The 25,714-nt window shown below is 35.0% G+C and overlaps 1 protein-coding gene across 1 annotated transcript in view; it reads left to right on the top strand.

Annotated features, from left to right (window-relative positions):
• CAAP1 (caspase activity and apoptosis inhibitor 1) overlaps window positions 1–24,339 on the top strand; it is a 52,052-nt gene extending 27,713 nt beyond the window's left edge. Inside the window, exons 5-6 of the mRNA XM_007098566.3 lie at window positions 6,092–6,165; window positions 23,135–24,339. Of these exons, the coding sequence (XP_007098628.2) occupies window positions 6,092–6,165; window positions 23,135–23,481 (421 nt within the window). The 3' untranslated portion in view covers window positions 23,482–24,339. The remainder of the gene's footprint in view (window positions 1–6,091; window positions 6,166–23,134) is intronic.
• The last annotated feature ends 1,375 nt before the right edge of the window (window positions 24,340–25,714 follow it).

Genomic DNA, 25,714 nt, shown 5'->3' with positions numbered 1-25,714 from the left:
TTTGTCGTAATTTGTTATGGCAGCAATAGAAAATTAATAAAGCGACATTTGAGCTGTTGACAATTTATGATGATTTCAAATAAAGCCACTATACATGTTCACACACAGGTTTTTGTGCGAACATAACAAGTTTTAATTGTCCTTGGTCAAGTACCTAGGAGTGGGGGTTGCTAGGGCATGTCGGCATCCTTGCTGATACTGTGTATGAGAGTTCCATTTGTCTGCTGTTTTGATTTTAGCCATTTTAATATATGTGTAGTGGTATGGTATTGTGGTTCCAAATTTGCATTTGCTTAATAACAAATGACATTGAACATATCTATTATTGTGTTTATTTGCATCTGTATATCTTCCTTGGTCAAGTGACTATTAATTTTTTAACCACTGATCTGATTTTTTATATTGGGTTCTTTATTTTTTATTTTCATTACTGTGATTTGAGAGGTTTTTGTTTGTTTGTTTTTTTCAGAACAGGAGTTGGGGAGAGGGGTGAAGGGTCAGGGGAGAGACTATCTTAAGCAGGCTCCATGCTCCACACGGAGCCTGATGCAGGGCTCAGTCTTGGGACACTGGGTTCATTACCTGAGCTGAAATTAAGAGTTTGACGCTCAGCCAAAAGAGCCAACGAGGCACCCCTTGAGAGTTCTTTATATACTCTGAATACAGTCCTTTATCAGATACGTGGCTTGCAAATATTTTCTGCCAGTCTTGCTTGTCATATATTCTGTCACCATCGCCTTAGAAGAGTAGATTTGTTTAATCTGGGGGAAATCCAATTTATCAACTATTTTTATATATAGACCATGCTTTTGGTGAAATCTTTTCTTAACCCAAGGTCACAAAGGATTTTTTTCCTGCATCTTCTAAAGATTTTATAGGTTTACATTTTTTAAGTTTGTGATCATTTTGAGTTAGTATTTGTATATGATACAAGATATTGATTGAGAATTATATGCAGGGTGCCTGGGTGGCTCAAGTCAGTTAATTGTCCGACTTCAGCTCAGGTCATGATTTCATGGTTCATGGGTTTGAGCCCCACTTGGGGTTCTGTGGTGACAGCTCAGAGCCTGGAGCCTGCTTCGGATTCTGTTAACTCCCTCTCTCTGCCCCTCCCCCACTCATGCTCTGTCTCTCAAAAAAGAAACATTAAAAAAATTAAAAAGAAAATTATATCCGTATGGATATCCAGTTGTACTTGTACCATTCGTTCAGTTTGTTAATTGCCTTTGTACTTTTGTTGAAAATCAGTTGACGATGTATATGTGGGTTTATTTCTGGGCTCTCTTTTGTTCCATCAGTACATATGTTCATCTTTTTTCCAGTATCATAGCGTCTTCATTACTGTAGCTTTGTAGTCTTGAAATCTGATAATGTACATCCTTCAACTTTTTTTTTTTTTTTTTTTTTTTCTGTTTTGGCTACTCCAGTTTCTTTGCCTGTTTCTTATTTTTAATAGTAGGAAGCTCATAGAATGATAGGCTGGCTTCTTTTAGCCTCTGTTTCTATTCCCTGGAATCTGGAGAGAATCCAGAGTTACACCTTTTGTTATGCCAATTTGCCTGATGGTCAGCTTTTGCCAAAATGGGAAGACACTGGCTGGTTGGTCTGGTTTCTTTATCCTTGAGGTATCTTCCTTTTGTATTTTTTTTTTTTAATGTTTATTTCTTTTTGAGAGAGAGAGAGGGAGAGCATGAGTGGGGGAGGGAGGGAGAGAGGAAGGGAGGGGGAAAAAGAGAGAGACAGAGACAGAGAAAGGGAGGGAGGAAATCCCAAGCAGGCCCCATGCTGTCTAGGCAGAGCCCATCCTGGGCTGTGAGGTCAGGACCTGAGCCGAAATCAAGAGTGGGACGTTTAACTGACTGACTCACCCAGGCACCCCCTGTGTATTTTTTATTTGGATAGAATTTGACTTTTTTCCCCTTTAAAAGTACCAAAAGTTGAAACTTTTGGTAATTCACATGTGTAGTGGTTCTTAAGTTCCACAGATCTCCCCAATGTATTACTCTGATTAAAAAAAAATATCCTTTGAGTGTTGAGTTTTATAAGTTCTTTGTATATTTTGAATATTTGAATATATCCTTTTATTGGATATGTCATTTGCAAATATCTTCTCTTATTTCATAGGTTGACTTTTATTTTTGTTGATAGTTTCCTTTGCTGTGCTGAAACCTTTTATTTTGATGCAATCCCAATAGTTTATTTTCTATTTTGTTGTAAAAAAAAAAAAAAAGGTCAAGAGTGGAATTGTATTTGGGGTAAAAGAAAGTAAGTTGGACTTATACTGGTTGGAGAACTTAAACCCCAGAGGTGGATATAAGGCTGTCTTATATTTCAAAGCCAAGACTGTAAATTAAGCTGCTTTAAGGAGGAGCACTGCGGATGTGAGAAAGGAAGTAGAAAAATAAAAACAGGCTTTTTTTTCCCCCCTAATGGAAAGGACTACAAAAGTCATCCTAAGATTATTAACCCAAACCAGATTAAGCATGAGTCTCCCTCCATCCCCCACTTTTTTCTCTTGCCATCTCTCTCTCTCCAGTTGTTACAAAATTCTTATCTAAAGGGTGTGACAGAAATATTTAAATGTCATTTAAATATAAATTGGAATTACTTTAGTTTTCCTAACTCTGACACCTAGTATTTCTTTTCTGGGAGTAGACATTTTTTATTTTCATAAAACTAGAAATAAAAAGACATCATATATACTTGTAGGTTTCTTATACTTTAAGACATTTCCTTTTTTGATATATCTTGCCTTCCATGCTCTTTGTTAAGGATCTTTAAATTGTATTGGAGAGCTCTGAATGTGTATGGTAATTTTAGTTGCAAAGTCTACATGTTGGAAAAATGAACTAGTATAGATTTTAAAATTCCAGGCTATTTTCTGGAATATTTTTACAACTTCACATACTACTGAAGTAAAAGTATCTTGCATTTTATTTTTCAGCCACAAGGTGGTGCACTTGTACTGCGTCTACTTTTGAAATTCTGTTTGGTGACATTCTTCAATGGCGTGTTCAAGCCTAACTTAAGATAAAACAGAATGTTATAAAAGTTCACTTTAGGCACTAAAGCAATTCTTTATGGAAGCAGGTAATCTTTATAGAGATGTCCAGTTTTATTTGAAGGACAATCAAGGGGCTTTCACAGAGAAAATAAAATAATGCATAGAATAATGCATTTTACTGCATTATTATTAAAAATTTTTATTTGACAATAACTTCACAGTTATTAAAATGTTATAAGAATAAGAATAGTACAAGAAGCATCCATATATCTTTTATTTAGATTTCTCTATAATACATTAATAAAATTTTATCCCATTTGTACCCTCTTCATACATAGATGTGTGTCTATTTTCTAAAACATTTGAGGCTGTAAGTTACATACATCATGACACTTTACCCCTAAATACTGCATTGTGATTTTTTTTAAGGATATCAGTAGTCTATACATAACCACAATACAGTGTCAACTTCAGTAAATTTAACAATGGTACAACACTTTTATTCGGTCTGCTTTCGGTATTTGTTTGTCATTTGACTCAGTAATGTCCTTTACAACATTTTTTTCCCCTCCAGTTCAGCAGTCTCAAGTGAATTATAACATTTAATTGTTATGGCTCTTTAGCCTCCTTTAACCTAGAATATTTCCACAACCTTTTTTTTTTTTTTTTGCCTTTTATACATTGACATTTAACTCCCCACCCACTTTTAATTGAACATTACTTATTTCCTTTTTTGGGTCTGACTGAAGAATTCTTCATGAAATAGGTCATACACTGTCAGCTATAATATTGCATAGGTGATGTTGTGTCCTTCTTAGCGTATTACAGATGTCCATGGCTCTTTTAATGGTGATGTTGCATTATGTTTTTGTTCAAGTCTTCTAGATGTTATGTGTTTAGAAGAAGAATTGAGTGGTGCCCACTCAAGGATGTGTAAGAGCAAACATTTTATCTAAAGAAAGATATTTAGAAATAGATTAATGCTCCCAGTAGGTAAAATCTAATTTGACTGTAAGGCGTGAGGTAGCACATTTTAACTTTCTTCCTTGCAAAGCTCTTAATGTAGTATATTGGCTTTTTATCTGTCCCTGGATTACCAAAGAATATTTGTTGATATCTTCCTTGGGATTCTTTCTGGTGAAAGAATAAATACTGAGTAGGTGATATTAGACAGAAAGAGGTATAAAATATATATTTCAACTTTAAATCTTTTATCTGTTATAATTAATATCAGATCCAAAGAATTTTATAGTCTCTATTTCACTTTGTGCTTGCATTAGTAAAATTTTAATGCAAAACACATAAGTACCAAATATGTTGACTGGAAAGAATATTGTAAACTTAAAGAAATGATCACAGGTCTTTATCTTTTGGTTATTTGAAGGATGTGTTATTAAGTGGATAGAAATTGTTTTGTGAGGGGTGCCTAGGTGGCTCAGTAGGTTGAGTGTCCAACTCTTGATTTTGGCTCAGTCTTGATCTCACAGATTGAGCCCCGTGTCCAGCTCTGCACTGACAGCATAAAGCATGCTTGGGATTCTCCCCACCCCCTGCCTCTGCCCTTCCCTCCTTCTTTCTCCCCCATCTCTCTCAAAATAAATAAATAAACTTTGTTTAAAATAAAGAAATAGATTTGTGAGCAGGAAAATTCCTGAAATATTTCTTGTATGTTAGTTTTAGGATGCATATAGAAATTCTCCAAAAGGTAATATTTATTTATAAAGAAAAGTCATTTTGAATGTTTGCAACTAATTTCTTTTGCCAAAAAGTATTTGTAATATTAATATCTAGATGGTATAATGCCCTCTAAGAAAGAACATTAATTAGTTTAGTTTGCAGCTCTGTTAGAGAACATGGTGGATCAAAACTTTTTTATGATCTTATACTTGAATCCATTTACTTTGATTACATATGTATATTTCATGTAAAATATGTATTTCCCACATCAAAGCACTTGAGGTATGAAATTAGATGAATATAAAATAATTTGAATGCCAAAGTGCTCATTAAATTTAACACTTGAAAAATTATTGGATTCCTCTTAAGTTTTGATTTCTCCCACCAGCTATCCTGCAAGGTATTGGAAGTGAGAAAAGTTACCTCCATATTTCTCCAGTTTTGCCCTTAATTTTTTTTCTTGTGTTTTTCTTTTATTTTTTTCATTTACGTTCAAGTTAGTTAGCACATGGTGCAACAATGATTTCAGGAGTAGATTCCTTAACGCCCCTTACCCATTTAGCCTATCCCCCCTCCCACAACCCCTCCAGTACCCTCTGTTCTCTTTTTAAAAAAAAAATTTTTTTTTAACGTTTATTTATTTTTGAGACAGAGAGAGACAAAGCATGAACGGGGGAGGGTCAGAGAGAGGGAGACACAGAATCTGAAACAGGCTCCAGGCTCTGAGCTGTTAGCACAGAGCCCGATGCGGGGCTCGAACTCACAGATTGCGAGATCATGACCTGGGCTGAAGTCGGCCGCTTAACCGACTGAGCCACCCAGGCGCCCCAATGTTCTCTATATTTAAGTAAGAGTCTCTTATATTTTTGTCCCCCTCCCTGTTTTTATAACTATTTTTGCTTCCTTTCCCTTGTGTTCATCTGTTCTGTCTTAAAGTCCTCATATGAGTGAAGTCATATGATATTAGTCTTTCTCTAATTTCGCTTAGCATAATACCCTCTAGTTCCACGTAGTTGCAAATGGCAAGATTTCATTCTTTTTGATTGCTGAGTAATACTCCATTGTGTGTGTGTGTGTGTGTGTGTGTGTGTGTGTGTGTGTGTGTGTATGTGTGTGTGTGTATACACACCACATCTTCTTTATCCATTCATCTATCGATGGACATTTTTGCCCCTTAATTTTTACAAAGATGTGTACTACCTAAATTGTTAGTGGTTTATAGCTGCTGCTTTTGACACTTGTATACACATGTTTCTGAGCTTCCAAAGTGTACTAAATGATATCCTGGGGGTTCAGAAGAATTCCATGTGTCTTCCCAAGTGTCTGATTTAATTCTGGGAACCTGAGCAGTAAGTATTATTTGACTGAATAGAGTTTTAAAAATTGTTTTTATTTATTTTTATTCCTCAGACAAGACATCTGTATAGATTCTACATCATCCGTGAGAGAGAACAAACAACCTGAAGGTTTGGAATTAAAACAAGGTATAAACCAAGTATTTAATTTTTATATAACATTTACCTGAAGATTATAAACACTTTACCAGTAATAAATTTTCAGTGTTCCAGCTTGCCCTCATTTTACAGATAGGGGAACAGAATAATTTATTTGGTCCATAATCAAAAGAATAAAGAATATGTCCTTTCTTTATTTCATGACTCCTTTAGCCATTGGAAAGTTCTGCCTTAGTGATACATGCTTATAGTGCCACCAGAAAGCTATCATCTTGAATAGTTTTAATTTTATCATTAGCTGCAAGATATTGGAGATACATTAACTGGGTAGCTTTGGGTTATATGTGGGGAAAAAAAGCTTTATGGATAACTTTTTTGTCTTTTTTTTTTTGCCGAGGTACATTGTTATTACTTTATTTTCTATGTATCAGTAGTGTTTGACATTGCCAGCTAGCAGAAGTGAAGTGGTAATTTGTAATTTATTCAAGCCAACTAGATGAGTAGGGCTAGTCTTTCATGTGTCTTTTTTTGTTTCCCCTCATCCTGGTAGGAAAAACTGAAAGTAAAATAAATTTTTATTAGTTACTCAAAGACTACCTCACATTTTTCCCGTTTCCTGGTATAATTACTTCAGAGCAGTGACAATCTACTCTAGCCAAAATGGTTGTATTATTTATTATGTAAGCAACTAATATTTGATTGGCTTAGAATAATGTCTGTAAAACTTGAGTCATAAGAACTTATTTGGTAGAGAGAAGTAAGTCATCAGTTTATTTAGGCAGAATTTCTTTTTTTACTTGGCGTCTGTGTTGCTAATGCTTAGTTAACACAGTGAAAAAAAAGTTGGATAACTAATTTTGTGATTCATTCATTATATATGTAGAGAGAACAAAATCAAGATTTTCTGTAATTCTAGTTATGTACTTTGGGGTTTTAATAAATATTTTTGACAGTTTCAAGAAGTCCATTGTTTTTCAGAAGTCTTGTTATGTTAGCCTCTTAAATAGCCAGACAAAATTGTATCTTTTCATATTCTGACTTCTGAGCACCCACCAGAGACATAAACTGAGATTCAGTGTCATTTACATTTCTTTGTCATATATAAATAAATGTTAAGCATATTATCATTTTCACATAACTCTTAAACCCCGTGGGTAATTGGACATCTCTGCTATTGTTTCTTTCTTTGTTTCTGTTCTTTGCATCTAATGAGCAGGCAGTGTCGAGGGTATGCTTTTAGATCATCTATGGAGAGAAGAATGTCATGTAATTGACATGGTTGATTCCAGTTCCTAGGGAAAAAGGAATGGGGACCTCATTGTACAAATTAGCCATTGCTGCCTTCTAAGGGAAGGTGTTTTTCTGCTTTCATGTTCAGGTACCTGGAGCTCTTTAAACTCGCTTCCCAGTGCTAACAGCCTATTTTGCTGTAATTTTATATGGTAACTTCACTCTTTTAAAAACCAGACATGGAAGCAAAGAGGAAGAGAAAAAGAACTCAGAGTAGTCAGGTATCACAGAGCACAAGTCTTTTATGCTTAGGAGCCTATATAGACCACTCTCAGGTTCTCATCTAGTCATCAGAAACATCAAGAACACACTGTCATCAGTAAGTGACATCAAGCAGAGGTGAGAAAACATAAGATCAAAGCACAGCAGTACAGTTCATGTTATGACTAAATCTGTAGGAAAAGGTCAAATTAAGTTGCAACTCTTATTTTAAAGAATACAGGGAAATAGTAGGTAAAGTCTTCTAGAAAAATGTCTATAAAATAGTTAAAATATAAAATGTTGCATAATGGAATAAACATAAGTTATCTAGAAGATCGAATTATGTAGAACATTTTCCAGGTAAATATTAGTATACCTAAAATCTGAACCAGATAGTGAGTAACTTGCTTGGAGTAACCCAAGAAGCTGAGGTACGCCAGGAAATAGAAATTTTAGTAGTCTGAATAAATATTGTTACCTTTTTTCCTAAATGAACCAATGTTGTCTACTTTTAATATGCACAACTTGCAAAGTTGATTTAGTATTGTCTCCAACTTTTCTTGCATAGCTAGTTGTTCTCTTTCACAGTGAGCTTAATAAAAACAATATAATGCGCCTTGTGGATGTATTGTCATTTTATTTAATGGCTTGACCATTTAAGAAAATTCATTGAAGCTTAGTTAGAACTAAATTCATCGAAGCTTAGTTAGAACCCTTTGTTCAGAAGAACAAAATCTAAAGCAGTGTTGAATTTTCTCTTTGCTTTTTTTCAAATACATCTTATTATATAACCTATTCATAGTATGTGATACTGACACATTACTTAAATTATATCTTCAGTTTTTTTAGCTTCTCAGCTTCTAAAATACTCAAATATTGAGAAATATTAATGGTGAATTAGTTACTTGAAATTGGCATTTTTTGGGTCTAGTTCTGGTTTCACCCATTTCATTGATAAGAAATATCACTTATGAAACAAGCTGTGCTGAAGATGAGTATCTGATTGTGCTCTGACTTCGACCACGCTTTCATAATGGGCTAATAACCAAGATCTGCCTTCACTGTGCAGACATTATTTAAATGTAAATACAATCTACTGGTTGATTGATTCGTAGTCGAATAAAATTGGAACTCTTCCATTGGGATTAGTTTCTTCACTCATTCATTTTTAGCAGGAGGGCAGCTGTATAAGAAACATTAGTTATAGTTTTGGTCTTTATCTGTAGCACAGCTGTGTTTGTGTACATGAGCACATATACATGTGCAAGCCTGAGATCCTTTATTAATTTCCTGGAGGATCTCAGGGCTTGTATTATTGAAATGGGTTAGCTCACTTTTTAAAATAATAATTATATAAATTTTCTATATTGGCCATTTTGTGCTAAAAATATTTAAAACTTTAACATTCAGTTTAAAAAAGTGAAAACTGCTATTCATTGGAGGTATTTAATTTGTAGAAAATATTTTTAAAATATCAAATCTAATATTAGTGAATTCTGTTTATATATAGCTATAAATTTGCTTAAGATGTTCAGGAATATTAAAATAATGGTCTGTATTTAAATAGTTGCTTTAAAGTCGACAAGCAGGAGTATATGTAACTTTGCAAATTTTTCTCCTTGGTAACTTAAGTATTAAGCTCCTTTGTGTTTCTTCTTGGAAGTGACCATGAAAAAATTTTTTTAACTATACATGAGAAATAGCTAAGTCAAATTTGGATACTTAGGTTGAAGAGGTGGTGAGGTTTTCAGCCCTCACTTTAAAGTATTTGAAGAGCTGTCAAGTGGAAGAATGATTAGGCTTGTTCTGTATTGCCTCTGAGAATGAAAACAGGGCTGCTAGGTAGAATTATCACTTGACAGATTTTGGTTCAATTTACTGATCTCTAATCGGAAGTCTCAGAAAATGAAGTGGGCTGCCTTCTGTATTGCTAAAGGGTGTTTAAACACAGGCTACAAAAACTGCCACTTGGTGGCTCTGTTGTAGAGCTAATTGAAGCAGTGTTTGGATGTTTGGCCTTGATTTGAAGTTCCTTTCTAGCTGTCAGATTTTGTAAAGACCAGTGCCGGGTGCAGTGTCTGGACTTGAGAAGAGTGCTTAATGACTGGGTTTTGTTTTGTTTTTTAATTGCTTAATGGAAGCAGAATAAAATATACGGTGTTTTTTTTCTCTATATTTTTTATTCCATTAGAAAATCATTCTTCCTTTCTATTAGAGAAAGACAGGCAAACACACACAAAATATGCAAACTGAATTTTGCTGTGGTGAGGCTCAAATTCTGCTACTGTTGTGTGTGTGTGTGTGTGTTTTAAAATAATGTCGTTGCCTCATGCAATTATATTTTGACCTTCCAGTTCATGAATTAGTGAATGATAGACAGTTTTAAGAATTGTCTTGTTAACAAGAGCTTCAAAAAGTTGAAAGGTAGACTTTAATAGGGGGAAAATGTTTATCAGTGGTTAAACTGTCTGATGGAAGTTTAGATATTTTCTCTGGGCTTCTCTGACCAATTTTAGACGGGTGGTCACCACAGTGTTATCATACACACTTCCAGAGAATGCAGGAAAAAGAATACCCGTACTTCTAAAGTAAGTAAAATGTATAAATTTATATATTTGTCTCTCCACTGTAAAACTTCTGGTTGCATGTGTTGTTGTATTAGTACATACTAATTTATAGGAATAATACATACTATTTTTTAAGTAAATAATATATACTGGAGCAGGTACTTAAAAACATTTTCACTGATAGGTTTATGTAAATAATGCAGTTGAGAGACCACTTTTAGACTATCATGAAGAATTGATGATGGTCGCAGCTTATTCACCTATTACTTACAAAAATTAAATGTGGTAGAAGAGATTTTTGCCATCATTTAGCAAAGGTATTAAATATAAAAGTATATGAGACCATTTGAATCCTTAAGGTGAGGGATTAATGGAAAACCCCAACTGATTTTTGCTCTTCTTGTTGTTATTGTTATTGCCGTTATTCTAAGATAGTACTGCACCAGGAGAAGCAAAGGTGAGTAAGTAGAAGGCCTAGAATAAAAAAAGAACGAAGAAGTGAATTTGCAGTAGAAAAGGAGTTGAGTTTTGCCAAAAAGAACTCTATAACCATAGCTGAAGGACTACATGCAAGTTAGGAGAAGTTACAAAGTTAATGAGAAAAATGCCTTCAGTGATTTGTGTTGCTTTGGGAAGAAAGAGAGAATGAAGACCATCGGTTAATTAAGCCTGTTTGGAGCAGTTTGACACGTATGTATTGCTGTAGAAACCTCTGCATTGTCAAGTGAGGTCTTGTGGTGCCTCGTCCTTTGAGGAGCTGAACTGGAGGCATGAGTGTGGGGAGACCAAAATAAAAGCGTCCCAGGCTGTTCGGAGTTGGAAACAGAAGCAGATGTACAACTGATTTGTTCTCAAAGTTTGAGTCTGATTTCTTTTTTCCTCGCCCTTGATTGTCTCCCTGACTGGCTGTAACAAGTAAGTATTCACACAATGCAGCTTCTTAACATGAGTTAACTTTTCAGCAATTGGTGAAGTAAAAAGAGATGGTGGTGTAACCTTCAGTGTGACTTAAGAACTTAATTTCTCTTCTCGTTCCTTTGAGCTTTTTCACAAGTTATTACCAGCAATGACAGCAGACAGGACCCTCCCACTTTTTCATTTGTCTCTTTCTGTGTGTAGTAATTGAACAAAAGGGTGAAAATTACATTTTGTGTGGCACATTAGCCCATACTGTTTCTGTACCTTTTGAAGACCCCTCTGTTGAATTTAATTGTGCAACTTTTCTGTATTAAAAAACAAAGTACACTGGCAGGGTTTTTGGATGCATAATGCCTTGTGTGTGTTTTTCAAGAATGACATTATGAAGGGTTTGATTTAGTACCTGAGAAAAATGTTGATTGCCATGTTTCTTTAAATTTTACCCATTCTCGGGGCGCCTGGGTGGCTCAGTCGGTTAAGCGTCCAACTTCGGCTCAGGCCACGATCTCACGGTCCGTGAGTTCGAGCCCTGTGTCGGGCTCTGGGCTGATGGCTCAGAGCCTGAAGCCTGCTTCCAATTCTGTGTCTCCCTCTCTCTCTGCCCCTCCCCCGTTCATGCTCTGTCTCTCTCTGTCTCAAAAATAAATAAATGTTAAAAAAAATTTTTTTTAAAAATAAATATCACCCATTCTCTCTTGTGGTTTCATAGGATCGTAAACATACTGTTAGGGCAGCCACTTCAGAGGTTATATAGTCCAAACCTTTAACATGTTTGGATCTCCTTTGGATCCATGGTGCTATTCAGTAATTATGTTCTTGTCCAATCGTTGGCAAAAGTACCTCCTTATATAGCAGTAACTCCTACCACAGGAAAGATGGTAAACATTAGATTTGAAATCAGATTTTGTTACCAGTTAACGAACTTTTTACTCATCTTACACCATAGTCTATGATTTAATTAGAAGTTTTGGTTGTAACATTATATGTAGTATGTAGTCTTTTGAGATTGACTTCTTTCACTTAGCAGGTATGTATTTGAGGCTCTTCATGTCTTTTTGTAGCTTGATATTGCCGGACAGTCTTCCATTGTATAGATTTACAACAGTTTGCTTATCCATTTACCTATTTACCTATTAGAGGACATCTTAGTTGCCTCTAGATTTTGGCAATCATGAGTAAAGCTACTATAATCATTTGTATGCAGGAGTTTGTGGACATAAGTTTTCAAACCCTGGGTAAACACCAAGTTTAGTTTTGTAAGAAACTGCCAAGCTGTCCTTCAGAGTGCTGTACCATTTTATGTCCTGCCAGCAGTGAATGAGATTTTCTGTTGTTCCATCTTCTTGCTAACATTTGGTGCTATCAGTGATTTAGATTTCGACTGTTCTAATAGACGTGTAAGTGGTATCTTACTGTTTTACTTTGCAGTGCCCTAATGATATATGACGTTAAGCATCTTTCCATGTGCTTCTTTGCCATTTGTATATCTTCTTTGGTGACTTGGCTCTTCAGATCTTTTGCCCATTTTTTATTTGGGTGGTTTTCTAATTGTTGAGTTTTAAGAGTTCTTTATGTATTTTGGACACCAGTCTTTTATCCAGGTGTGTTTTGCGAATATTTACTCCTAGTCTGTGGCTTGTCATTTCCTTAATAATTGTTCATATTTAATACATACTTTTTAGCTCCGTGCCTCATATATTTTATTCATTCATGTGGACTTAAGGGACCTTGTACAAGAAGAAGATAAATTCAGTCTGAACCAACATTCTCATCAGTGATGCTTCAGTGGTCATTCTGATTCTGTTAAGATCTGGGAGGCACTATAGAATATTTAAATGCATAGATCTGTGAAATATACTTGGGCTTGAATTTTGGTTTTGCCACTTCAGTTGTGTGAACTATAGGGCAAGTTACTTAAACTCTGTTCCTCAGATTCATCATTTATAAAATGGGGATAATAAATATGAATGTCTATTCCATTATGGTTAGCATAAGGATTAAATGAGTTAATACATGTTCAGTGCTTTAGAGAAGTGATTAGTACCTGGTAAATGCTCAGTAAATATACACTCTTGTTATAATTATTTCTGCCATCATTATTGTTGTCATTAGAATTTTCTGCTTCATCCCCCCAATATCACCCTGGCTGTCTCTAATTGGCAAAAGTGTCTCCGTATTGAATCATAGTCTGCCAGTATGTATTTTCTGCTCATTTATCCTTGTGTGTCCTTTGGATTATAGAAAATGAATTTAATGCTTTTTCTAAATGATGTCCCTTCAGATTTTGAAGCTGATCCCTTCTTCCAACAAACAAATTGTGGTTTTGTGCTAGGCACCAGAAAGGTAAATAAAATATGGCCTGGCTTGGAAAGAACTTCTCTAATAAAGGAAAGTAGATGTATAAATTAATTTTTCATATTTACCTGTTTCTGAATTTATATAGTCCCTGTCTCTCCTCTTAAAAATGGGTGAACTCTTTGTGTTGCTGCGACCAGCCCCTGTATTTGTATAGTGAACACATTCTCTTTTGGTATCTGCAGGTGTTTTTTTCTCTGTCCCTAATTATTGCCCCCCTCTGTAGTAAACAGTTGTCAGCAACTATTTCACTGATGTGGCTGAGTCCTTATCTTGGCCTGTCAGCCATGTGTAACACCGTTGATTATCCATCCTTCCCTGACACTTTCTTCTCTGTTTCTTTTGTGTCTTGCTCTCCTCTACTTGACTTCTAAAGGGTGAGTGCCCCAGCACTTACTCTTTGGACGTTTTCTCTTTTCTACATCCTAACGTAATTCTAGGACTGGCAACTACGAATTTATTTCTCCAATTCAGACTTCTTTCCAACCCTTAATATCTAGCTTCCTTATTAGATGTTCAGTAAGCATCTTAATATGTTCCAGAGTAAATTCTAGATTCTTCTCTGACCCCTCCCCAAAAGCAACAAAGAAGAAAACAGTACCACTCCCCCTCCAAACCTTGCTTCTCCTACAGTCTTCTCCATCTCAATCAATAGCATTTGCATTCTTCTGAGTGTCTAGGCCAAGAACCTGGGAATCATTCTTGAGTGCTTTCTTTCATCTTTGTCAACAAATCCTGTCAGCTCTACTTTCACAAAGATCAGAATCCCACCACTTCACGCCTCTTCTTGGCCAAATTATTCTGGTGTTGATTCTTATAGCATGTTGATCCCCTCTGTTTCTATCTATGCCCCCCTGTAGTCTCTTCCCTATAGCAGTCTGAATGACTGTAAAAATTAAAACCAAAAGTCGTCACGTCACTGTCTTATCAGAGCCTTCTGGTAGCTTCCCATCTCGAAAGTCCTTGAAGTCCTTCCTTCCTGTGGTGGTACAAGCCATAATGTGATACAGCCTGTCACTCTCCCCCTTGTTCTTTCTAGTCCTTTCTCCTCACTTTCCTCCAGGGTTATAAGCGCTGTTGTGTCAGAGACCTGACTTTTGCTGTTCCTTCTGCCTGCATGTTCCTCCTGAGGTAACCAGCAGTCTACAACGTATCATTTAGATCCCCTGTCAGATGTTACCTTTTCTGTCTAAACTAACTAGCAGTACTTTTTTTCAGAGCTAATTAACCTCTTAGTAAACCTAGAATTTTACTGAGCCTTGGTATCAGGTTTACTGTACTGTAGTTTTGTAGAAGTTATTTTTCGAACCCAAAACCCTGATGCTTTGTCATGCGTCTGGTTCACAGTGTATCTCAGAACAGAAATGTTAAGCTGTCCTTTGTGACTACAAGTTTTACTGCTTGTCATGCACTTTGTCCAAATCTGAGAATTAAACTCATTCACACCAGTGGTGTACTCTTATTTAGGTCAACTACTTGTTCTGTAAGATCACACCTTTCCAAATCTGTGGTCTTCCCTAACTTGTGTTTACCTCACCTCTTCTCTCGTACTGAGTAATTATCACCTAGTTCATACTACTGTTGCCTGTTTAATTGCTTATCTGATCCATTGTAAAGGCTGGCAAGAGGTCCCTGTTGTGCTTTTTCTCCTCCAATGGTGATGTCTTGTTTGCAGAGGCAAAATTTTTGGATACTGTCCTTTTCTATGTTCTCATGTGTACATTTTATCTGAAAGGCTCACATACTTCTGTATTGTTTAGCTCTAGCACCTATTTTTACATTCTGTCCCTTACACTTGGAGTTTTCTCCTCTGTCAACATCACTTATTAGATTTTGAGACCTACTTCATATCACATCTGTAGATCTCCTTGACGTTTCCCTATTGCCTTATATACTCGAAAATTCTGTTATGCTTTATACCACAGAATTTAGCATTTTAAAGTATCATGTCCATATTTTAAGCATACCTAATTACCATAAAGGCAAAATCTGTGCCTTAGTTATGCTACAAATATTTAGTTTACCCTACCTGTAGGATTTTGTAAGGCCCACCTCTTCTGTGGTCTTTATAGCACCATTGTAGCATAGGTAATAAACACTGAGTGAAGATTTGTTGATTCTTGGAGTAATCTCTGAATTTGTCATTCACAAAAGTTAGGTTTATAGGCCTATGGACACTCAGTTATCCAGAAATTGAGTGTGGGCTTGGTAGTATACTAGACAGCTTTTCTGTATTAAATTGTTTGCATATTCTTCTTTATCTCAGTAACCATCAGATAATGTCATGATTAAATTTTGAATATCGTGGTTAACATGATACACTTAAATTTAAATCAGTAGTTTAAAATACTACATGAGAAAAAATAGCCAAGTTCTGTCAGTTTTGCTGAGAGGAAGATTAAAGTCCTCTACAAAAGATTATTTTTACATATTAAAAAAAAGTTGTTTCTTTTTCAGAAAATAAAGTTTTGATTTCTTTCTTGAAAAGGCTAGAACTTACTAGCACTGTTATAAATTGACTTTCTACAGTTACACTATAGTAGAATTGTCTTCCTTATAACTTAAAATTTAGTAAAACTGAAGTTTTCTGTTGTCTCAGAAAGGAAATCCACAGAGGCATAGCATTGCTTTCCAGTGAACTCTGGACTTTGTTACTAATGAGATTGTAGCAGGTTGATAACACTTAGAAGCCTTAGAGAGTTGAGATTCTAGAGGGAAGGACCTAGAGGGAAGGATGGTGAAATGTGCTGTTCTAAATGGCATAACCACTGAATGCGATTAACTGAAAATCTGATGAGAAAAACTAAAAGAGAAAACAAAGTAAGATAGTTTAACCCTTTTGATAACCAGGTCTATGGTTGCCTAATAGGAATATTGGGATTCTGATTTTCTTGTGTTCTCCTCCAGGATATATATATGTTTTAAGGTATTTTCAAAATTGTTACTGTAGGTTTCTGAATAGAAATCACCATAAACAGACTTTTTATCTTGGAAATTGTCAGACAAAAATAAGTAAAAAAAATAGCATTAACTCCCATGTACCTCTCTCCATATTCAGTTATCCACCTATGGCTAATTCTTTCATGCATACCCCTACCTGCTCATACTGCTAGATTATTTTAAAGCAGATTCTAAACCTCTTTTCAGTTCATCTATAAATATTTCAATATGTTTGTATCTCAAAGACTAGAGATCTCTTTTTAAGCATAATCACAATGCCTTAAAAAGTTAACGTTGCTTAATATCATATATTCAGAAAGTGTTCAGGTTTAACCTACCGCTTGTATTCATTGGTAGTATTGTGATGTTAAGATTGATTGGTACAGGTGTTATCAGACTACCACCTAATGGTTTTAGTAGCTATTAATGTTTAGATCCAGTATTTCATTAGGGGTTACAGAATAGTGATGTTTTTAATCCTCAAATAATCCAGTAGTTAGTTTTCTCAGGTTGTCTTATAATAGTTTTAAACTATATTTGTATGAATGGACATCCAGATAAGTACCCTATGTTACAATTGTTTGGATTCTAAGTCTCTTTTTAATCTGTATGCTCCTCCTTCCCATCCTTCCCTCTCACCCTCCTTTGCTCCCCCCTTCTCTTCGAAGTTTCTTAAACCAGATTGTCAGAGTTTCTCAGTTCGAATTTTGCTGATTGCATACCATTGTTCTATTTAATGTTATTTTTCTGTAAATTGGTAGTTGGATACAGAACCTTGATCAGATTCATGTTCAATATTTGACAGTATTTTAGAAGCAATGCTGTATCCTTGAGGCACATAATATACCGTTACTTCTCTTTTTTGTGATCATGTTCATAGCCATAGGGATATCTTGTCCACAGGGCTGATAGAAGTGGTCTTGATTTCTTGAGGCTAGCTTTTGTTGGTAATCTAGTTTTTTTCTTCTGGGAATTTTTAGTAATTTTTTTTTCCCCCCTGGGTTCTGATTTTTTTACAGGATGTGTCTTAGGTATGATACACTGCAGTTGGCAAGCCTTTTCACTATGAAGACCTTCTTCACCTCAGATCACCTTTTTTGTCATAATTTTCCCTCTCTACCCCTATTTCTGTTTTCTGACTTATTCTATCACTTTATTCACTTCTCTGCTCAGTTTCCTTATCAAATCACATCGATCACTCTCTGAAAGCATCCTGCTAGTGTCTTCTTATCATGCTTTATTTTTCTTCATAACACCTGACATTTATTTATAGTGTCTCCTATGATTTAAATATAGCACAAGGACTTTTTTTTTATTCACTGTTTCCTTAATGTTTAAAACAGTGTCTTGTACATAGTAGGTGCTCAGTAATATTTGCTGAGTTAATTATATTAAGTTGTTGGACTCATGGGTCATTCATCTCTTAACTTTTATTGCATATTTTAAATATATTTTTATTTCTTTTCTACATGGGAGGTTTTTTTCTTTCACTGTCTTCCAGCAACCACTGAATGTTTGCTTTTGATAACTGTATTTTAAAATTCTAACATTTCTTGTTCTCTGTTCTTCTTTCACTGCATCATGTACTTACTTTATGGCTCCAGAGTCTACTTGAGTCTCTCTAAGGATACTAATTAGACTCCTCTGCCCTTCCTTCTCCCCCATTAGATTATCTTTTGATCCCTAGATTTTCTTTATTTCGTCCTTTGTTCATCTTGGTTCTTTACTTACTGTGGCTGGGTTTTTCTGAAAGCTGGTTTGGGTTTCATCAGTAGCTGTTTAGATATATCTCAGACTCTAGGAGAGCTCTTTAAGTGGATGAGGTAGGCCTCCCACTAGAGTGCTTGGGCATGTGGTAGGGAAGGGAAGAGAAAGAAGGAAGTGTTCAATTGGCCCAACTATTCTGAATGGATTTAATTTAATTATCTTGCTGTGTTTCACAGCCAACTCTTCGTTGCTTCCAAGATTCTCTAAGAAAGAGTTACGCTTATCTGTGGTGTCTTTGGCTGTGGTTTTGCTCTGCTTTTATTTTCTGTCAATTTCATCCTTCTGTGTTATCTAATATTATGGTTTCATTTTTTCTTTTTAAACTTTTTATAAGGATTATATTCTTAGAACTGGTTGAAGAAATACATATGTTCATAGGGCAAAATTGGAAAGCTCATTTTCTTCTCTTTTCTACATTAACTTTCCTCCCCAGAAGTAACCGCTATTAATAATTTACTGTTATTTTGCATATAAATATAGTTATTACTCTTTAGTTTTCTTTGTTCACTTAATCATGTCTTAATCATTTTTCCATCTTATAAATTTATTAATTTTTTTACAGATGGGTAAAATTCCTTTTTGTAACTAATGAGTTAAAAGTAATATTTTAATTTGCATTGCATGGTTAGAAATTAAGTTGAGCATTTTTATGTATTGATGCTTTTTGTATTTCATAGTTTTTGAAATGCTTGACTTGTTTCTACCCTTTGCCCTTGTTTTTAGTTATCTCTTAATGATACCTGGACATTGCATGTATTATATTTCATTAATATTTTCTTATAGAGTGCTTCTATCTTATTTATGATGTCCCCCGCCCAGAGGTCCTACTATTTATTTAGCTAAATTTGTTGATTTTCCTCCTTTATGGATTCTCCATTTTGTATTTTACTTATAAAGGACTGATGTTAGTTTTATTCTCAGTTAATTTATATTATTTATGCTATTATTGTATTTTTAAGTATCGGCCTTCTGTCACTTCAGTGGCTTCTTGGTAGAGAAGGGAATTAGATATGTGTGCTCAATTTGCCATCTTCGGCAGGAATTCAGACAGATATTTAATTATTCTATGTTCTAAGGTTTGTCTCCTGGCTTAATTTAATAATTCACTATCAGGAAGTTTCACGAGCATACAGTCACTCATAACATTAGATATGCCTCTGTTTTGTGCATTAAAACTACTCTTAAGTTGAATTATTAGCAAGTAGAATATAGGCTCTATTGAGGTTTAAATATGCTAGCATAACTTTAAAATCCTTTAAAATTTTTATCCCTCAAAATCTTTGTGATTAATAATTCTTGTACATTTGTGTACTTCCAATTGGGTATTTAAAACTTTTAACAAAAAGCAAACCTAAGGTAACACACACATACATTTAAAATTTTTATTTTAACAAAAAGCAAACCTGAGATATACGTGCGCACGCACACACACGCACACACACACAGACACACGCATGCGGACTGGTGGAAGGACAGAACAGACAACAATGATATTGTAAGGACTTATGAATGAAGCATTTTGATGTAAGGTTACTTTTTTAGAAAAAATGTGCAAGTTTCACCGCTTCTACCTTGAGGATCATAATTGACAAGAAAAAACTATAAATTCCTAATACCAAGGATGAGAATAAATTATCTTTGGAAGTGTATTCATGTGTTTGCAAATGATACTTTAAAAAGCAAGTCAGTAGAATGATGAAAATTAAGGAATAGTGAAGTACGATCCTAAATCTTTAAATAATTTGCCATGTTACGTTGTCCAAGTCACCTTGTTTTCACATTTGTTAGATGAAGTGTTACGCTAAGTTGTTTCAGACACAGATTCTACAAAGCTTTGGCATCCGTGTTGCAGGTGTCGTGGGCAGATGGAATCTATGAATGTATTCACCAGTACTGTGTTATGGAGAACTCAGGCACTTAGACTTTGGATAATTTTTTTTTTCAAGTTTATTTATTTATCTTGAGAGAGAGAGAGTGAGAGTGAGCAGGGAAGGAACAGAGAGAATCTGAAGCAGGACCTGCGCTTCACAAACCGTGAGATCGTGACCTAAGCTGAAATCAAGACTTGGGTGATTAACTGACTGAGCCACCCAGGCGCTCATGGATCATTTTTTTTTTTTTTTTAAGATTTTATTTTTAAGTAATCTCTACATCCAATATGGGGCTTGAACTTACAACCCCAACATCAAGAGTCACGTGCTCTACCAACAGCCAGCCAGGTGCCCCAACTTTGGATAATTTTAAATGTAAACAGAGAACACCAAATTCATGGAGCACCATTTCTTCAGTGATAGGATATGTATAGCTGTTTAAAGAAATAAAGCAAAGCCCACCTTCTGCCTGCTGAAAACTTTGAAACAAACCCATAGAATATATAAAGAACTTTCTTGTCAAGATTTACCTCCTTTGAAACATGGGAAGTGTGCGTATAAACACTTTGACTCTGAATCTCTTGTGCTGATAACTTTATAAAAAAAAGGATTTTATTATTTTAAGCTTGGGGCAAAGAGGCTCTTTAGCTGTGGTTGCTTCTTAAGCTTATATAAATAGGCTTGAAAAATTGTCTGAATTAGGTGAGAATATATATAGCTCTGGTTCTTAGCCATTTGAAGTGTTTGATAAAACACAGTAATAAGATGAACATAATGTACATTCCATTAAAAAATATTTATATACACTCATATATATTCTTGTAGTCTTTTGGTCAGAAATACAAGCTGATGGTATATGACAGTGATACTCAGCTGGAAAGTTTGCCATGTATGTCTTCAGGATCTACGAGTGTAGATTCTCCACTTATTTAATGAAAATATCTCTAAGATTTGCTATTATCATTTACTCACATATAAACTCAAAGCAAATTAATTTCATAAAAATACAGCTACTTCAGAATTTGTGATTTAGCACATAAGGGATTCGATAGTTATAATATTACACATTGAACCCTGTACCCAAGATAATAAGTGAGCTTCATTTATATTGCCTGGATATTGTAAATGTACTTCTTTTCTCTAGAAAATCTTTTGTCCTTTTAAAAGGTTATTTGGGGGCACCTGGCTGGCTCAGTCAGTGTAGCATGTGACTTTTGATCTCAGGGTTGTGAGTTTGAGCCCCATGTTGGCTCTAGAGACTGCTTAAAAAAAGCAACAAAAGAACCCCTAAAAACCCCACAGGTTGTTGCATGAAAAAAAGTAGATTTACTGATGTTACTTACCTTTCATTGGCTACTGCTGTCAATGGGAAATTCTTTTGGATGATTATCCCAAGTGATCAATATATTAAATGAAAGATAAGTGGTAATCATATCTTGGGAAAACAAAATAGCCGAAATATTGCCATTTTATAAACATTTATATAGACTTAACTTAGGGTAGTATTAGACCTTGCACTTTAGAGATGTCCTAGGACAATTTGCCTTAATTTCAGGAAATTCTGGGAAGTTAAGGGATTTGCTCAAATCACATACTTTATAGCAGAGTAAAGTTTTAGAACTCAGGTATCCCAAATTTCAGACCTTTCCTCTCTCCCCACCCACCATTATATTCTTCTGCTCTTAATTCATTATCAGGCAACAACTTATAGTTTGAAAAACAGATTACATTTTTTCAAAAACTTATGTTTTAAAATCTTTTAAACAGACCGCAGATTTTCACTCAGAATCAGTGAGAACAGATTTAGAATTTTAGATTAAAGATGGCTAAGCATGAAAGTGAACTTTTTGAGGCTATGGACAACTTAGCGCTTCATTTCTTAAATTTGTTTTTGTCTCAAGTTGCAATACTTATATAAAGCATTATTTCTTCACATAAACGGCTGTATTTTTATTTATTTATTTTTTTAAGCTATTTGGGAATATTTGTTTCTTTGGGGAAGATATGTAAAATATTGTTTGGCATCAAATAATTAAAATTTGCAACCTTTTTTTAAAAACAATTTTGTGGACATGTATAATTTATCAATTTATTTTTCCACTTTGATTTTAGAATAGGGAGTAGTTTTTTAATTATTAGGATGTAGGAGGATCAGTCAAGGTCAGTAAATTGTTATTACAAAACCAGTGGAGTAGAATTGTTTATGGCCTAACCCTATAACATTGTATTATCAGAATTTTCCATCTGTTGGTAAATAAGTTCTTCCTACTATAAGAAGACTTAACAAAGGTAACCTTTGGGGGGGGATCATGACTTAAAAAAAATTTTTTTTAAAGATAAATAAATTGGAGGTGTAAGTGAGCACTCAAAGTTTAAACAACACCTGGACTTCAGTAATGTCCAAGGCCAAGGTAGTTGAGAGCCATAATCTGTATGTGTATTGAAAGTTTTAGTATCAGTTATAAAAGTTTTATATTTTTTAAAATTATAGTGTACTAACTTTATTAATTAAAATCCTCATGATGAAAATTTATTTTATATTAGAAAATGGCCTTAGGCATTCTCCTTTAATTTATTGATTGATAACAACATGTTTGAAAAAGCAAATGAAAAGATGTAGGTAATTGCATTGCACATGGTGTCCAGCTTGCCAGTGATATTTTTTCTTTTTTGTAGTAAAGTTTTTTAAACTGTTTCTAGAATGGAATTTTACTTTTTTGTTAATAAGCCATGCTCTACTCAGACAATATCTAGCATCACCTTTAATTTTGTAACGTAGAAGCTTCACTGTGGTATAAAGTGGTGTGACATTTTAGTTAGGAAAAGAGATCATGTGATGGTATACATTTCCTACTGCTTCCATGTTCTGCTAAATTGGAATGAAAAATTCATTAAAATTTACATTAAATTATATCTGTTTTCATAGTTGAGGAATCAGGGGAAAAAGGGATGGGACAGAGATTATGGAATGCATTTGGGACTTCATGGTGGGAGGTGGGGTCAAGGTAGTCCATTAATCATAAATAGAAAGGACATTTTGACCAGGGCATTTAGGTTACGTGGTTCTTTCCCCTTTTTTGTTTGTTACAGGCAAAGGGGAAGATAGTGATGTACTCAGTATAAATGCAGATGCTTATGACAGCGACATAGAAGGCCCATGCACCGAGGAAGCTGCTGCTCCTGAGGTCCCAGACAATACAGTCCAGAGCGAAGCTGGTCAGATAGAGGACCTGGAGAAAGACATTGAGAAAAGTGTGAATGAGATTCTGGGGCTGGCAGAGGGTAGCCCCAAGGAGCCCAAAGCAGCCACCCTGACTGCTCCTCCACCCGAAGACGTTCAGCCTTCCGCACAGCAGCTGGAGCTGCTAGAACTGGAGATGAGGGCGAGAGCTATTAAAGCCCTCATGAAAGCTGGTGACATAAAAAAGCCAGCCTAGTTACTTGAATCTGAATTCTAGTTGTGTTTGAACAAAGCCACATCGTATAGTTTTGTATATGAAGTTTATTTTGGGTCTTATGTGATAGTTTTCATGTAACCCTTATTAGATAAACTCATCTTAGGCCTAAAATACCTGTGGTTTTTTTTGGTTGTTGTTATTTTTATATTATATATGTGTCATTGCTGTATGAATTCATGCCAAATATCATTGGATAACCTGGATACTTTGTTGGATGAGTCTTTATGTCTGCAAATTGATATCTGAAAAGCCATTAGCAAAGAGTCACTGTATTGTTCCCCTTCATTTTTAAATGTTTTGGCTTCAGACCTAAAAGCTTAAGAAAGATTGACCAAGCATGTTGCTCTTAAGGTTACCTATATTTTTGTGGTAGAAAATTAAATTATTGCTCTTAGATTTATCAACAATTTAAGTTTAGTCATGCTTATATGCACTTTTAAAATAAGTCCATCTTGAACACACCTTCTCTGGGTGTGGATTTAACTAGTAAAAACTGAAGAGCATTTTTTGTTATAAAGTTTAGAGGGTCTGAAATGGCTGAGAAAAATGTTTTCTATAAAAGAAAAAACGGACTTAATTTAAGGCCATTTTTTAAAATGTGGAAGTAATTGCCCAACTTTAATTCTAGCAGACAAGCCATTCTAACAGGTATTTGATATTATTGGACACTTGGTTCAAGTTTTTTCCTTCGGTAAAAAGGGAACATATTTTCATTTACATTCCAAGCTATCAAGAAAAGAATATTTTATTGTACAGGCTTTTATCTTGTGTTTTCGCTTGAAGATATGATGTGCTATAATTCCATGAATTAAAAATAATAAAGACTATCATTCTGGATCTGAAGACTTTTGATACATTTCCAAAAGCAGAATTAATTTCAGGAAGCTTTGATAAGTTGGTGTTATAATTAATCTAATTTTGTATAGTTTTTGTAAATAAATTAACATCCTGCCACAATAACAGATGCTTTTTGCCCTATAACTAGTTGTAGTTGTTTGATACAAAAAAAATTTAGGTAGAGACTCTTAAATTAATTTTTTTCTTAAAATATAAATGTGAAACCATTGCTTTTATATTTGCTTACAAATATATATTATTTGTAAGTCCTGCTCTCCTAGTGTTGTGTGAGGATTTTCCTCATAGATAAGACTTGCAGGGATTGCATTTTATTAATTACATGTAAATCTTAGTTTCTTCCGGAAATAGAGTGTGTTACGAAACATTAGAGTTGCAAAGTTACAAATTTATTTTTTTGTTGTTTTTGAACATGACTTTAAATAATCCTGTCATTTCCCCCCCCCTTGAATCTTTCTAATGTAACACAGGCCTATATCATTTGAGGTACTTCTCTTAGGTAAATGTGGGTGTGATTTCATTTCTTTTTTTTCTTTTTTTTTTTTAATGTTTATTTTTGTGAGAGTGACACACAGATTATGAGCGGGGAGGGACAGAGAGAGAGGGAGAGACACAGAATCTGAAGCAGGCTCCAGGCTCTGACAGCTCAGACCCCGATGTGGGGCTTGAACCCACGAATGGTGAGATGGTGACCTGAGCCGAAATCGTACGCTTAACCAACTTAGCCACCCAGGTGCCCCAATGCAGGTGTGATTCCACTAGTGAGTTCTCACAGTTACTGCTTCAAGATGAGAAAGCAATGATTACAGTAAAATTTTTAAATTCCAACTTGAACTAAAAATTGCAATAAGAACACAGCAATACGGAACAAGCTGTCTTGCTGCTTACTAATTATAAAATGCAGTAGATGACCTGTAGCTGTAGACCAGGGTGTGAGCGCTCTGTAGCTGACGGGTCACCCCCTTTGTGCAGCATGGTGTGTCTGCTCTGTTCAGTGTGCAGAACGGTATACAGGGCATCGGACCAGAGTGGTATGTGGGAGATAGAATAAGCTTCACAAATTAGAAGCTGTTTAGTTTCCTGCCTTGGAAAATCGGCTTTTCCTCTCACTCCTTTTTATTTTTTTAACGTTGAAAGACATGAGGACTTTTTGAAAAATAAATGGCTTTAGAGAATAGGAATACATTTGTTTTAGAAAATACCATATATTGATCTAATGCTGCCATTTAAGTCACCAGCTCACAGGTAGTTATTAAATGCCTCTGAGGTGTTTAGTCTTGTTCAGAATCTCAGACTCAGGGATGTTACAGGATAGATTTGAGCACAGAATAGACCGAGTAATAATAGAGATGTGGGT

This window comes from Panthera tigris, chromosome D4 (genome assembly GCF_018350195.1).
Source record: "Panthera tigris isolate Pti1 chromosome D4, P.tigris_Pti1_mat1.1, whole genome shotgun sequence".
NCBI lineage: Eukaryota > Metazoa > Chordata > Mammalia > Carnivora > Felidae > Panthera > Panthera tigris.
The sequence above is the reverse complement of the archived record's forward strand: the minus strand, read 5'-3'. Positions and strand labels throughout refer to the sequence as shown.